The sequence below is a fragment of the Egretta garzetta genome, unplaced genomic scaffold (assembly GCF_000687185.1).
Source record: "Egretta garzetta isolate BGI_Z169 unplaced genomic scaffold, ASM68718v1 scaffold129, whole genome shotgun sequence".
In the NCBI taxonomy this organism is placed as follows: domain Eukaryota; kingdom Metazoa; phylum Chordata; class Aves; order Pelecaniformes; family Ardeidae; genus Egretta; species Egretta garzetta.
The window spans coordinates 568,236-583,669 of record NW_009260836.1 but is presented as its reverse complement, the minus strand read 5'-3'; the positions used below and the strand labels follow the sequence as shown (position 1 = coordinate 583,669).

Below are 15,434 nucleotides of genomic sequence, written 5' to 3'. Positions count from 1 at the left end.
ATGAGCAACTGTAGCAGGAAAACCATAACGGAATCTCTGTCTCCTGGGAAAACCAGCAACCAATCCTCACGTGAGGTTAAACATTAAAAACAGGAAATAAAAAGAAAGTGAACAGAGTTCCGCCCGCTTGCCCCCATGCAGCATCCCCAACAGCTGGGTTTAGGTCAAAAATTCTTACTTCCCTAAAGCAACTATTACTTACAGAAAGGATTCTTCACCTTCTGAGCATTTCCTTTTGTTGAGATATCACCTTTTTTAATTACTTCAGTGAAACAAGGCAGCAGCTGACCAGGAATTCTCTACTTTTTATAAAAGCAAGGGAAGTGTAGCAAAAAAGGACTGGCAATCAAACAATAGGTTAAAGCCGAAGCTTCAAGTCTACATATACGCTGGCTTTCTTACACCCTCCGCCTCCCAGTGGAAACTCTTATATGAGTTTTGTAAATTGATGTGCTTTGTGCTACTTCCTTCAAATCGAAGCAGAGTGCCATATTTATGCTTCATTAATGCCCGTGCGTGAAAACGTGCCAACTTTAACTAAGCTCCTTACGTACTTTGTCAGAAGCAAGGCTGTTGCAACGCTCAAAGCTGTCCACACTTCCCAGGCGGCCTCGCATTCTGTTGGCTCCCTGCAAGAAAAAAGGCAAGTCATTTAATCCGGTCTTTTTCCTCTTTTTCTGAAGGTTAAGCAAAGACGGCAGCAGCTGTGCAGGTGAACCAGGACAGTTGAGGCACGTGACACGCTTGACATAAGGCAAGCACGAGATTTTACAAGCAGCGACATCTTTAGCTGGCAAAGCTCTATCTTCTCCCCCCCTTGCTCCCGGGAGTTTAAAACCTGCTGCTCCATTGTCTGAAGCAACTGAGTATTTCTTGATCCATCTGAGGCAAAATAGCTGAGCTGGCTTAAACAGCCAAGTTCAAAAAGCTCCAGACTTCAGCACTGTGTGTGCACTGCAGCTAACGGATGCATTTGACATACTATGATTTAAACTGAGAGTTTACTCCATATCTAGACATTTCAGACAAATTAATTCCACCTCAGCAAAAGTAATGAAAGCACTAAAACTGGGAAGAATTGCTCTCTGGCCACAAATCCAGCCAAATAATGCCAGGTACAAACAAGCTTTTTCAGTTATAATGCAGATAACCCTGAGGCAAATTTGCTAGAAATTAGCATTAGCAGATCCTTGCTGAAATTGTTAACAGTCATCTGGTTTCACAGGAAGAGGTGATAGAGCCACAATACTTTTGACTGCCTTCCACTCCTAACTCCTATCAAACATGGCTGATGTATGCTGTCAAGACACTTCCAACTGCTAAGTTGCTTTCAGTACTTTATCAGGGGAAAACTAGTCTAGGTTTTAGGAAAACTATAGATAGAGCCCCTCTTCTTATGCTTGCAACTACAGAGGAAGTTTTGTCAACATCAGCAGTATTCATTTAGTCTATTTTATCCTGGTAAGGTTTATTTTCAAGGCTTAGAGTGCCCTTTAAGTACATTATATCCCATTTAAGCTTATTACTAATGAACATTCTGCCTGAAGCATCTCTTCACTGACCCTCACAATAAAACAAGAGCAAAGGATAACTTGGAAGTTTCTCACTAGCTTTAAAAATACACACTTTTGGCACTGTAAGAAGGGCTTTTTGGTTCAGAAAAAAACAACAACAGAAGAGGTTAGTGCAGCATGGGCTGGAAGAAATCTGTTCACAAGGTCAAACAGAGGTTATATTTATTTTTCTGAGGTACCTCATTAGGAAGCCACAGCCTGTTTTCAGTTCAAACCTGACAAAAATAAGATCAGTCCAGCAAAACAAACAAGTGAAAAAGCGACATTCCTCTGGGATTAAGGGAAGCCAGAGCACAGAACCCAACATGTTTCCCTATGGTCAGTAGCAAGCAGCTGCTCCTTCAAGTAGCTTAAAACGTCACTTAATGCTATTCATCTAGATAAGAAGCCATCCACTTAAAGTGTTCCTAGATATCTGGTTACTACATACTTATTTCTAATTTTGCTATGATTAAGGCTGCGTAAGTCTCTCCCTCACATATACTGACTTTTACTTTTTACTTAAATCTTTTTATCTACAAAAAGATGCTGAATGCCTATTTTTTTTAAAAAAAAAATTAATTTCTTTCCTGATCTCTCTGTTACTAAATATACTTGAAAATAAAAATGGTAAGTCATGCAATAATTAGCTTCTCGTTACATCAATACCACGTGATTTGCAGCTGGCTTAAAGAGGGGAAAAACCTATCACACCAATAAGTATGTGGTACCTAAATACCTTTAGGAATTAGCCATGATCCATTAGGCTTGTTGTAATAGCCTGATGAAGAATAAGAACTATTGAAAAAGTCATTGTATAACACATGTATGCACAAACATACATGCATAACATGTATAACACAGTACCCATGCACCATATATACCTGCTTTAGCCAAATAATCAGTGGTTGAGCTGCACTGTAAATTCTTTTTCTCAGTCTCGCACTGTGTAACCTGTAAATGGATCTGCAAGGATGAACCCCTATGTGTATCATGATTCATACTGCTGTTCCTGATCTCTTGCAGTTTCATGTTAAAGATGAGACAACCTTCCTCAAAACAGCAAGTCCACTTCATAAATAGCAAACTTAAAATGGCCCTAATCCAGACTCGCGTGTCCACTTCTCTTGAACTCAATCACGGACTATAGAGATCCTTATACTATAACACGCAGCACGCCACAGTGCCCCTGGTGAGAATGGACACACTATATCAAAACCAACAATATATAAGCAATTTCCCTTCAGAGACCCTTCAACTTTAAACAGTGCATTTCATCTAAACGATTTTTCCTCGACATGATCAGAGTGCTAGGATGTCCATATATGGCAGGGCTGCTTTACAGTGTTATTCCCAGTGATGTATGCCTGTTCCACAACCACTGCAGTGTTAGTGACCCACTGTCAGGGCTAAATCACTTTCCAGTCACATGTCCTTTAGATGTGGAAAAGAAATCAGACTCAGCACAGGCATGACTGTAGCTGTCACCGTTTGATAATATTCCAGACTGCTGAAATTATCCAGATCTTCTGTCATTGCTCTCTTTTGCGTGCTCTCTCTCTCTCTTTAGACCAAGTTCCTAGAGTGTAAAACTTGCTACACAACATAGGGAAGATCTGACCAGGAGAGTTTCAATGCTAGCTTCAGTCCTAGGTCAATTCATGTTTAACCTCAAGTACAAACAGTTGTAAGGATTCTCCTTGGCAAGTAATATTTTGCCCCCCTGTACAGGGAACATCTGCAGCGTCCCACGTTTGCAGGTTACTTTATGACATACCCATATAAGCTGCAGGAGGACAAACACAACTTAGGCCTTGATTTAGCATGGTACTTTCAGCACTGCTAGTAGAAGGAACTTATTCTCACTGCTCCAAATTATATTTAGACCTTGCCATCCAGTATTCGCAGCTTATCACACTTTCTCTGTAACGACGTACCCATATCCCATCCCAGGCACTCAGCCTTCTTCAGTTACTTCTCTATATGTGCCTCTTCCCTGCTTTCAGGACTGTCCCTACTGAACAAGGGACACTAAGCATAACTTGCAATTCAGACTTCTTCTTTAAAAGGCTATTTAATATAAGAGAGTTTGAGTAATTATCTGCAATTCCACATCATACCTAGCAACACTGAAATGAAGAACAACTAACTTTTTTTTTTTTTAAATCTATTGCTTTTTTTTTCCTGCAAAAGGACATCTTTGTTACTACTTTCTAAAGATTCTTAGTGACCAATATGAGTAATTTTAGCTACGAGAGGTAAGGCATTACTTCTCAGAACAGAAAGATTTCCAGTTTACACGGCACATTTAGTCACATTTTCAAAAAAAGATAACATTTCTCTTTATGGGATCATGCATCCATCCTGATTTTTTTTTTTTTTTTATTCTGAAGCAACACATCTGATAATGCTCAGCTAACTCACTTGCCACCTACAATGAACGTTTGTTATTCAGAAGAAGTTGCCTTTTTTCCCCTCTGTATGTATGGCCTTATCATAAACTTTCTAGCACAGTTAAGTCACAATCAACCCAGCTATAGCCCTCAGATTTCACAGTATGGATACTGCTTCATTAGGTATTTATCAGACTGAGGCGAAAAAACAACAACAAAAAAAATCTGATAGGTCTTTACTGTCAAGGATATCTGGGAGAGCTGCTGGCAATGAGTTGTTAACCTTACCCTTGAGAAGATATTTTCCAGAGAGCTAGTCAAGGATTTCTTGGCCTTGTTTTTCAGAATGTCAAGTTTAAACCTGCCACCACTGGTGGTGCCTTCTGGAATCGCACTGTTAGAAATGGTCTGTTGAAACGAACAAGGACACAATTCAGCTTTGGCAAGTCTTTTTGCAGTTGCAGACCTCCAAAGACTAGAGCTGAACCAAGTTACATAATAAACAACATACCCTTGGCCTTTATTTAAAAAAAGCACAAACAAACAAAAACCTCAAAACCCCCACGTCCCCCAAAAAACAAATCCACAGCAAACCACAGTTAAAAGCACATTTCATCCCTAAAGACTATCTTGTAAAAGCATATCAATTTAACAATACTATTGCCCATTTCCTTTGCTAGGTAAATTTGTAATTTAAACTGAAACCAATGCCCTCTTCATCCCTATTCCCCCTTGAAGCGACTGTTTGGGAGCAGAGATTAGGGAGGAAAGAAAAGGAGAGAATAGGTATTCTCACACTGTAAGGAAATCTAGACCTAAAAATAACTGCTTGTCTTTCTTCCCTCCCTTCCTGCCCCCCAAATTTAAAAAAAAATCCTCAAACATGCCACTGTAAATCAAATCACATTACTTCTCTTCATCAGTCCTCTCTTAATTACAATACCCAGCTTCAGCTACCCCTGATGAACTCTAGCAGTGGCCCTGCTAGTACTCACTCAAGATTGCATTTTAATAGAGTGGAAGGAGGGAGAGGAATAATACAAAAATAAGCTTTACCGACGGTGCTTCACCAATGTGAATGTGTGTTTTCTGCTTAGTTTCACAGAGTTGGCGCAGATGTAAGATCACAAGTTCATTTTCCTCCTGGTCATTGTCAGGCTTCATTTTCTGTCAGTAACAGTGAAGAAAAGAAAAAAAGTCCTTCAAGTCATGGTTTGCTTATTTTCTCTTCCATATGTATGTATTCTTTGAAGTTAATATATTGATATGCCATATGCCAGAGTGCACTATTAGTGTGTCATATTGCACTGCTGTTTATATGCCTTCATGCTCCTGAGCAAAACAGACCAAAGCTTTCCATATGGAGAATGTTACAGGCTGTGGAGAGGAAGGAGCCTTACGCCCACACATTTTGTTTCCTAAGGTTGTCTGCCATTGTACAGCCTTATAAATCGAACAGGCATTCCCTTCTTCAGGCAGCTAGAGAGAAGTGCAGCCTTTTGAAGCCTAAATGACTATGTAATTCATCTGCTTGAGTACACTTGCTTACACCTTTTGCCTCAGAATAAGTCAAAAGAGAGCTTCTGCAAATACCAACCACCTCTTTGATACCTGCATGTCTCACCTGCTCTCAATTCATTCCTACATCACTTTCAAGTAGGTAAATGCATTTATTGAAGAACTAAGCTCAGGAAAAAAAAAACCAAAAACCTGGGGTATAAACACAGAACATCTCAGCAGAACCAAAACTTTTCCAATAGCAGTGTATCACACATGAGGTGAAGTTGGAGCATGCTATTTCAGTATGATCTTTGGTGGAACAATAATAAATTCTACGTCAACTATGTAACAAAAAAAAACCATAATCAAAAGAAAAAAAACGTCTGGTTCATGTTATTGTGGTCTTTTTCAAATTTGAGACAACAGTGTCTAAGATATTACCTGAACGCGTTCAAAAATGTCCGCTTGCTCATTATCAGTTAGTGACGACAGATGTCTCTGAATTACAAGTTTGGCTCTTGGTGGATAGAGTCCTGAGAAAAGAAAGGAATGTTAAAGCTTCTAGATTTTTCAAATGATATCACTTTTGAAAAAATGACAGTAAAAGACATAAGCTTGCATCTGAGTTTATACAAGTTTAACATATGACAGTTGTACATCTGCAGTATCCATGATACAAACACTTCAGGTTTTGCTAAACCACACGCTTTTGACTTCTTTCTTTAGCAGTAAGAACAGAACTAGCAGCAGCGAAGTGGCTGGCTCCTGTGTTCAAGCTTGTGCTTCCTACCCCACTGATGTCTTCTGTCCTAGTACCGAGAGATCACTAAGATGGAAGCCTGACAACTGTATGGGAGAAGAGGAAGAGAGGAACAGCTCAGGGGTATAACTGGGAACATACTCAATGCACAAGATACTCAGAAGTTTTCAGATACTTTTAAGTGAAAGGTTTAGATGCATTTCTACACAAGGAAAGGGTAGGGTATAGGTCATACCAGAGAACTGAAGACACTTCTAAAAGCAACAGCAGCATAAAAGCTCTAAGAATAAAAGAAATAATTTCTGATGGTCAATAAAGCACACATTCGCTCACAGAGCTTGTTCTAGGCAGCTACAAAAACTGTGGGGAAAACACCCCCCCTGCATCAGATGAAATATATGGGGTTTTCACCCAAGGTAGATATGATTCATAGAGAAATGCAATCAGAACAGATCAAGATTTTCATGAAGTCATGAAGCCCTGGGTTTGATTATGATAAACTTCTAGACTCTAAACTAAGCAGACTGATAAAAAGAAAGGGACACTAAAATAAATCTTTCAGTCACTAAGTACAAAGTCTACAAAACTACTATTATGGTACTCAAGTTGTTACCCTAAAAGAGATTTCATTTTGATACTGGACACTTATCCCAGGCTTGCAAGTACCTGTATTCAAGGTACTTACACTGCCTTATACAGCAGCCTCTATAGCTTTTCATTGACAGAAGACTTTCCCAGTTAAGCTTTATCACTTCGGAAGATCTGTTGTAAACCCAGAAAATACCAGTCACAACCTAACAGAATTTCACTCCACTAAGATTTTATACTTGGATTTTCATCCACCAGAGGGAGTTAAGTAGCAATAGTGACTTTTAATGAATGGGAGAACTGGCAATCATCAGCACCACCATCGACAGACCAGAAGATGCAAGACTAGTGCAATGTATTTGCTTCTTTTTGCATACAACACTCCGCAAGGAGACATAATGGAGTGACTATAAAAATAGAATTTTTTTTTAAAAAAGTTAGCATCAGCATCCTATCTTGTATGACTTTTTGCCTGTTTTGTGGCATACCTTACTTCCTGAGAAACTGCAAAGTTTTGTGTATTCATATTTGAAACCAAGTAGTTGCCTTAACCTTATTAGATATTATGCTCCTAACTTAATCATTTCTTTCCCATAACAGAACTAGGTTTTGAAGTAAGAGAAGGAACACAAGTAAGGAAAAAATAACCCCACACAGGAAAGAACGAACACATGAGAAAGCAAGACCCTTTTTGATCACAACTATCTTTTTATGATCCATTTTGAAAGAATGTACCTTCAGAAAAAAAAAAACCATGAGAGGAACTGTTGGGTTTTTCTGCTCTGTTTAACATTTAAGAGAGGTACAATGATGAAAGAGCATGTATTTATAACACAAGCTATACTATATGCAGTTGCAGTATCATTACTGCTATCACCTACACATGATTACAGAGAGTGCGAAGTGATGGTAGAAATTGCTTATTGGGATACTTTTCCCTCTGTTCTTACTTGTTGAAGTTGAAAGCACATGGCTGGCACAATTAAAATTAACAGATACAGTAAGTTCTTCTAGAATAATTGGAAAAAACAATTAAAAAATAAACTCAGCTGCTACCTTCAATTCTTTCACAAAGTTTGTGCAGTGAATGCATAGGGCAGGCCTCACACAGTTTAATCTGCGTCTTGGCATTTTGCAGAGCTGCAGCAGTGCTAAAGGCTTGTTTCAGGGTAAGCATTACCTCATCAACCTAAAGGGGAAGGAGGGAAAAGACAGCATATAAACAAAAATGTATGCCATATACATAAAATTAGATTTATCAATCGCATAATAGACAGGTGCTTTACAAGACAAAAAAAAGTTTTCTGTCTTCTAAAGAGATCAAGGTTGTATTCCCAGCTTTTCTGCTTTTTCTGTGGATGTTCACCATCTTCAAGTTGTTGTTACTTCAGAGAGTGTAATTCTGAATATCTAGCTGCAGCTAGATAAGCTTACTGGACAGGCAGCCACTGTTTTAAGAAGCTGCAAATGGGAATTTTTGGCTTGAATATATGCTGGCTAAACAAAAAGCATTAATTTCTTTTTCTTTAGCTTCAACTTTCTCCTGTAAACTGAACATGCTCCCTCTCACTGCTGTACCATTTTAAAACAAAACCCTACAGGCCCATCCTGCTGGCAGATGGAGCTTCCCACAGCAGTTCACTTTTCTCCAGGTTACTGACTGGCCACCAGCTTCATTACAACCATTACAACTTATCTTTAAGTGCTGCCGGCCTGCCTTGCGGCCTGCCCTGATCTTTCCTCTGCCACTACCACAAATGCAGCAGTGCTATGTTACCACACGCCCAGCACTGGAAAAGCTCAACTTTTGTCTAAGAAAGGTCAAGGTGACAGCGTTCCTTTGTACTCATTCAAATACACTCCCAGACCTTATATACAAAGCACCTGGACCTCCCCTGTCTATATTTTAGGGGAATACATTGCTTATGAAAAGATGTTTACTCAAGTCATTGCATTAGCATGGAAAGAAGACTACAACAGCTTAATGAAAATCTTAGGAAGGAAATCAGTATTCTACTTCAGAATCAGGTTCTCGCTCTTAACTATTGGTTTTTTTTAGAAGTAGGAAGAAGAAAGCCGAGATATCTGAGACTAAAATCATGCAGTCTAACATTGCAATCATACAGAATTTTTAAGGGTCCGTCACCTGGGGGGAAGGAAAGGGCACCCAAATGTGGAAATTAGAACTAGCTTGTGTCCCAATGTGTTTAGGGGGTATCTTTGGGTTTGGTTTTGGAGGTGTTGGTTTTGTTTTTTTTTTTTTAAACCCACAGTTTTAAGCACTACCAGTAATTCCTGGGTGCTCTCTCTACTTAGCAATAAAGCAGGGCATCGAACAGTGAATATCAGTGTTGCAATACAGACTGGTAATTTTTAAAAGTTGTCAACAACGCCTCTCAAATGGAAGAGCCACAGAACAGTGCTAAGCATATGGATTACGACTACGCTAAAATCATGAGAACTGTGGCACAGACTGTAGCACAGACTGTAGAACAATAGCTAGGTTTAGAGCAAATATACACAAGACTATCAACAGAGCCTGCCTCGCAGCACAGAATCCGGAAGCATTAGGTCTTACAGCTCTGCCCTGCCACAGTCAAACTGTCACTGGGGTCCAAGTGATTGCATCTGAAAGCAGCTCAGGAACGTTTATTTCATACTTCAGTGTGGGCATACCCATATCAGTACTAGAATATGTAAAGAGGTTCATAAATGCATGGTTTCTTTATATGCCACATTTTAAGTCTTTGAATTACGCACGGTCAGATTTATCAATAGGTCAGATGAACATTTTGTGTTAGTACAAAGAAAGAGCTGATTTCATTACAAGCTCCCATTTTGATAGAAGCTCAGCCCCAGCTAGGGCTGTTAGCTGTTTGAAGTTTTATGGGCATAAATCTATTCACTCTCGAGCTAGTCAATGAATTAACAAATTACATTTTCTGCTAGCTAGAAGAGTGGTTTTTAAGTTTAGCTGAAAAAGAGTTAGCAGCTATTAGCACAGCCATGAGAAACAAACATGTTTCAGAACAGAAACCAACTTTTTTTAAAGTGTCAGAGCTTTAAAATAAAAATGTAGGAGCCAAAATGATTTCCTGTATGCATCTCACATTATTAAGCTATCTGTATCAGTTAAATCATCAGCACCTGGAACTTCAGTTGATTGATACATACTTTATTAGATGTCCAGTGGACTTTTTTACAGTTACACATACATTCTCCTGAGGTCCCTTCCAACCCTTACGATTCTGTGATTCTGTGTGATTCTGTGATTCACGCATATTATGGTTTTCTTCTTCTCCAATCAGATGCTATTTTCTTCTCCCGAGGAACAAAACAGGCTACAGGGAAAATGCTAAAGCTATGTGTAGGCTAAAGACGCGTGCAGGATCAGGCCAGCAGGTTAAACCCTACCCTGAAAAGTATGTTCAGGTTTTATCATCAGCTTTGTTACTGATTCAATACATGTAATTACAGGTTTAATGGGGAACGAAGTGTCTCAACAAACAGAAACGCAAGACTTAACAATCAAATATCGAGCCCAAATATGCTCACAGTCTGCATGTGTGAACTCATCCATCCAGATTTTTTCTATTTGTTATGGATATATGCAGAGTACCAGGATATGGCTATATATGAACACAATGTATGCATTTTCTATTGCATATTTTCATATTCATAACTGAGGTCTCTTACCTGAGAAGATGTGACCACTGAGGCTCAGCTGACACAGCAGAATAACAAAGACTGCCACGGTTTAGAAAATGCCTCAGACATCCTCCGATGGAAAGGGTAGGATTATTAATAAATACTCACCAGAGACTCACTTGCACACTGGAACACATAGCAAACATACTGACTTAACCCAGGTTCAACAGATTCCCGGCAAATGAAGCCAAAATGATCAACATGTTTTATACCCTAGAAGAGTTTAAAAACAGCATTAGTGGACTATTTTATAAACAGGTTTAGTTTCCAAAGAGATCCTAAAAATAGTTACCAGACTCCAACACTTGCCAACACAAAAATTTGAGAAACTATAAACGCATATTCCTAATGATCTATTTTACAACTACAATAGTTATCTTTTAAATTGCTTTTTGCATTCAGAAGTTACACAAAGCTCTTTCAAAACAAAAGTTATACAGCAATAGACCTGGACCTGAGTTTCTTCCATTAGGAAAACTGGATTTTCAGGGAAGGGAACAAAAGAGTCCTAGGTTGTATTTGGAATTGCCTCTGCAGTGAAAACTTGATGTAATGAGCCCATGGTAAAACGTGGGACTGGAGTAGCACCAAAGTAGCAACAGATCTTTGCTTTCCAGTAATACAAGCTTGGACTACACTAAAAAGAGCAAGGAACGAGTGGTGACATGCAGAATTCCAACCAAATTCTTAAATAAATTATTTGAGACTGAGCTACAAACCAGAAGCTTCAAGACTTACTACGCATTACTACTGATGTTTTCTTTCAAGATCCTAGTCTAACTGCTTGACAGGGAATGTTGCCTTGCTAAAAACAGCAGTGAGAAGATCAGAGAGCTGCTTCCTAAGAAGCACTATATTCCCAGTCTCAATTCATGGAACATGACTCACTATTGTTAAAGCCGATGTTTTTATCATTTGAGTACGGTAATAGTAGATTTTCTCGAAAAGAAAGCCTACTCCCCTGAGTTCAAATACAACAGAAAGCAGAACTCGATTGCTTGGATCCATCTCCAAAGAAAACACCTATAACGTAAAAGAGGGGAGGAGGCAAAACAACTTGCTTGTCACTACAGAAAACACTCTAGACAAAGTTGGTAATGTACTACGTGACAGACTGAACATACTGTCACTACACGCTGTAGTTTTTAAAAACAAAATTCCAAAAGTTACGTTTCTGCTACTTAAACAAAACTTCACAAAGGTGCAGAGGATGTATAGCATGGTGCAAATGGCATTAATTTACCCTAGTCCACACTAATCCTGACTTAACTGAACCCATTTTCCTGTGACATGTGAAGTCTTCAAAAGCATAAAATGAAAGAGACCAGAGGTATACACATACGTTGATCTACCTAACAGTGAAGCACTGTCCTCTCTTTTGCAAGGAAACCATATTTACTTAAGGTGGTTCAGTGAGATCTCAGTTCCCTTGCTGCTGACAGTCCCTGAACAGGTCCAGTGCTGCCTGATCTCTCAGTCTCCACAGGAGAACTTTTGTGGGGGAGATGGATGTGACACTTGCACTGCTGAAGCATAAATAGCACAGTACGTTCCTTAATTAATAATACCTCCCATCATGTTTCTTTAAGAGCATGGCTAGGGTTGTCATGCCAAAGGAGCAAAGTTTTGCATTCTTCTGGATTCCCTCAAGGTCAGTCAGGCTGCAACAAGAAAACTTCTACAGCTGGCTGACACCTGAGCTTAGACAGCACACACAGGGGTTTATCATCAGTTATATGGAGTGCGGATAATGAACTGAAAGCAGCAGATCGACCATACTTAAGCTATAGAATAAAACCACCTTTATTAGACCAGACTAAAAGAATCCAGAATGCAAGCTGAAGAGAACATCTTCTTTTCGTCGCTTGTAAGATTAGAAGGACAAACATTCCTAAGCTGCAGTCTTGCAATACGCAGTAAATCACTACCCTATAAATCCACAACAGAGAAGCCCTGCGGCTAGCACTGAGTGCTTAAAAGAAGTACTGATGAGGTTTACACAACCAAATCCTTAGTCTCGAACAAATTAATGTTTCATTTCTACTGAACATAGAAAAAACTCCAGACTTCTCTAAAGTAGCTGTTTTGCATTAAAAAAAAAAGCAACATAAACCCCACAGTATTGTTAGTGGCTGTATGAGTTATTCAAGCGTGCAAAATAACAAAAGCTTTGCTCCAAATGAAAGTGAAGAGGTGGAGTGAAAAACTCCACCTCCAAAGCCCCCCACACAGCATTACCTAACTCTATTTACTGTACACAGTTATTTTACTGAAGGAAAGCTAGGCCTTGAAGGTCTGCCATGGTCTTGCTGGTCTCCACCACACTTTAAAGTCAGCGGAACAAAGGTTGTCACCACCGAGGACTGTTTTGTTTGAGTGTTATCAGCATGTACACACAACCCAGAAGCCCAGTACATGAAGTTGAAGTGTCACTTTTATTCAGCTCAGTACACCCACAAAGCAGGAGAAGACTCAAGCCATCTGTAAATTTTGCTTTCTATAGCACTGCTTTAGGAATCAATTTGATCTGTATTTATTGTAAAGCTGTTAATACATCCTTGTTTGATAATAGTGTCCCATTCTATATTTGCGCTTGCCTTTTTTCTCTGCCAAGAGCAACAGCAATTGGACTTAAACAGTAGATTCGAATTAAGGGCCTGGACCTTTATTTGGTAGCTTGAGACTCCACTTGAGTTACAAGTACTGACCAGTTCTTAATTTGTATTAGCATTGGTAGCACAGTCATGCAAGAGCAATTTGTTATTAACATTAAAATGAAAGCACTTGGGGGTGAAATACAGGCTTAGAGCATGCCAGGAAGTGTACTTTCAACTAGAATAGTAATGTTTAAGGAGGCCTGAAGTGATGCATGTGCATGGCGGATGAAAAAAAAAAAAGGTAATATGAAACAAGACCTCAAAACAGACAGTGCTAGAAGTAACAGCTGCCGAACAACAGCAAGACAGAAAGGTGAATCCCTCAGCCCTGCCATTTAACTTTGTAAGACACATTTATTTATTACTGGACATAGCTAGGTTCATCTACTGCCACATCCTCCAGAAGAAACGATGCAGGTGAACTGCTGTTTTTCTGGAAGGCTGATCTGATGTTCTGCTTTCATTGCAGAGGCTTTCAGGAACATAGCTGCTGAGAAACAGCACACTCAGCGCATCCTAAACGGAGACTAAGCTACTTGCAGAAGGACATCCAATGCTCTCCCAAAGCAGAACAGTTCATACTTTGTTTTCTGACCAATGACCAAAAGTTGCCACCACCACAGCTCAGACTGGTTATCTTGCATTCATCTTTTCTGTACTTAAGCTCTTTAGGAATGGCTTTGCATTATTTTCGTGAGGTATCTACTTGAAACTGCTACCAGATGAGTGAAAGCCCAGTTTGAATAACATCTCTCACTCTTGTAAAGGCAAATCAGTACTTCAAGTCTGCTGCAAGCTTTCATGAAGCAATCAGTTTAATATCCAATTTCTTCAGCTGTACTCCCCAAAGAAGTTGATGTATCCGACATCGTGCAGGATTTGTATATATGTTAGTCACAATCGCTCAAATCCCCCCCCCCCTTTTTTTAATTAATAAGCCAATGGGATAAACCAGCAATTTACTTTCATTTGCAGTAATTTAAATAGGATTAACTGTTTAAAAAAACTGCCTTTGAGATTGAATAAAGGAAAACAGTACAGAATGCTGAAAAAGAATTCTACAGTTCTTTTTTTCTGCTGCCTATAGACCAGCAAGGCAACCCAGCTGAAGAACAAATACATTCCTTTTTGTCTGATGATGTACATGTTGCTTCTTATTAATGTTTACCTGAGAACATGAGGAGATATCTTTAAAATTCTTTTCAAGCACAACAGATTTGGTGTCTGGACTGATGAGGTTCACTTCAAACCTTCCAACCTGGGGTGGGGGAGAGAGGAGAAAAATAAGTCTAGTTTATGAATGTCGCGGAGGCACAACTTTAAACAGCAACTAAAATGTCACAATCCAACCCCTTGTTCACATTGAGTACCTTCAGCACAACAGCTTACTCAGCTTTTTTTTAATTCAGCCCATATTGAGTAAGAATATTTCAGCAAGAACAATACACTCAGTTGAATAGGAAAAAGACTTGGAAAGAAGATGGCGCTTTTTTTTTTCCTCTCCTTTTTCTTTTTGAGTTATTTTGGTCCACAGATCACATTTGACAGATGATACTAAAACCTTTAGTAAACAATGTGGCTAAACTAAAGGCTGCAATAAAAAACAGAATTTATGGATTGATTTTTTTTTTAAAACTATACTGTAGATCAGCTGAGAAACTATGTTGATCTTGAAGTGATACTTTTTGATATTGTCATAATTCTGGATGAGAAAGAGTAGGTTCTGCAGCAAGCTATCTTTCAGCTTTCCCAAACTGCTTCTCAAGCATATGGAACTTATTCCATAGAGGGTGGAGAGTTTTCTCAGCTAAATCCTTTTCATTACTAGTGATAGCTGTGGCTTTCTAAAGGGCAATGCATTCTCACTTCAGTTAGCACTTCCCCAAGAGAATAAAAGGCAAGAATGATCTTTAAAGCAAATGGGAAGACAAAACCCAGGCATTTAGCCCCCTGTTATTTTAAGGTCCACAGATCTTTCCTTTTATGGGTCACTGCCTTTAAGTGTCCTTTTGTTTTCTCAATACAAGCTCCGAAGATGTCAAATGCACTTCAGGCAAGAGAAGAACTAATCATGAGGTCTGAAGGAAGAAGCCTTCAGTGCAGAGATATTTGACTACTGAACTGGGAAAGACAAGCTGAACATCGGTACAAGCTGTCATGAAGGGGCTGGCTCAGACATAAGGCTGTGAAAGCCTTATGTGAAGTTGCAAGCTTCTCTAAGTGCACAAAAAAAAAAAAAAAAAAAAAAAAAAAAATTTGTTCACATGGAAGTCTT

General features: G+C 39.1%; 1 protein-coding gene across 1 annotated transcript in view; it reads right to left on the bottom strand.

Annotated features, from left to right (window-relative positions):
* TBC1D4 (TBC1 domain family member 4) overlaps window positions 1–15,434 on the bottom strand; it is a 54,556-nt gene that overhangs the window by 31,245 nt on the left and 7,877 nt on the right. Inside the window, exons 3-9 of the mRNA XM_035902408.1 lie at window positions 14,328–14,417; window positions 10,611–10,715; window positions 7,851–7,983; window positions 5,888–5,979; window positions 5,003–5,113; window positions 4,235–4,354; window positions 555–629 (exon numbers count right to left, since the gene is read on the bottom strand). Of these exons, the coding sequence (XP_035758301.1) occupies window positions 555–629; window positions 4,235–4,354; window positions 5,003–5,113; window positions 5,888–5,979; window positions 7,851–7,983; window positions 10,611–10,715; window positions 14,328–14,417 (726 nt within the window). The remainder of the gene's footprint in view (window positions 1–554; window positions 630–4,234; window positions 4,355–5,002; window positions 5,114–5,887; window positions 5,980–7,850; window positions 7,984–10,610; window positions 10,716–14,327; window positions 14,418–15,434) is intronic.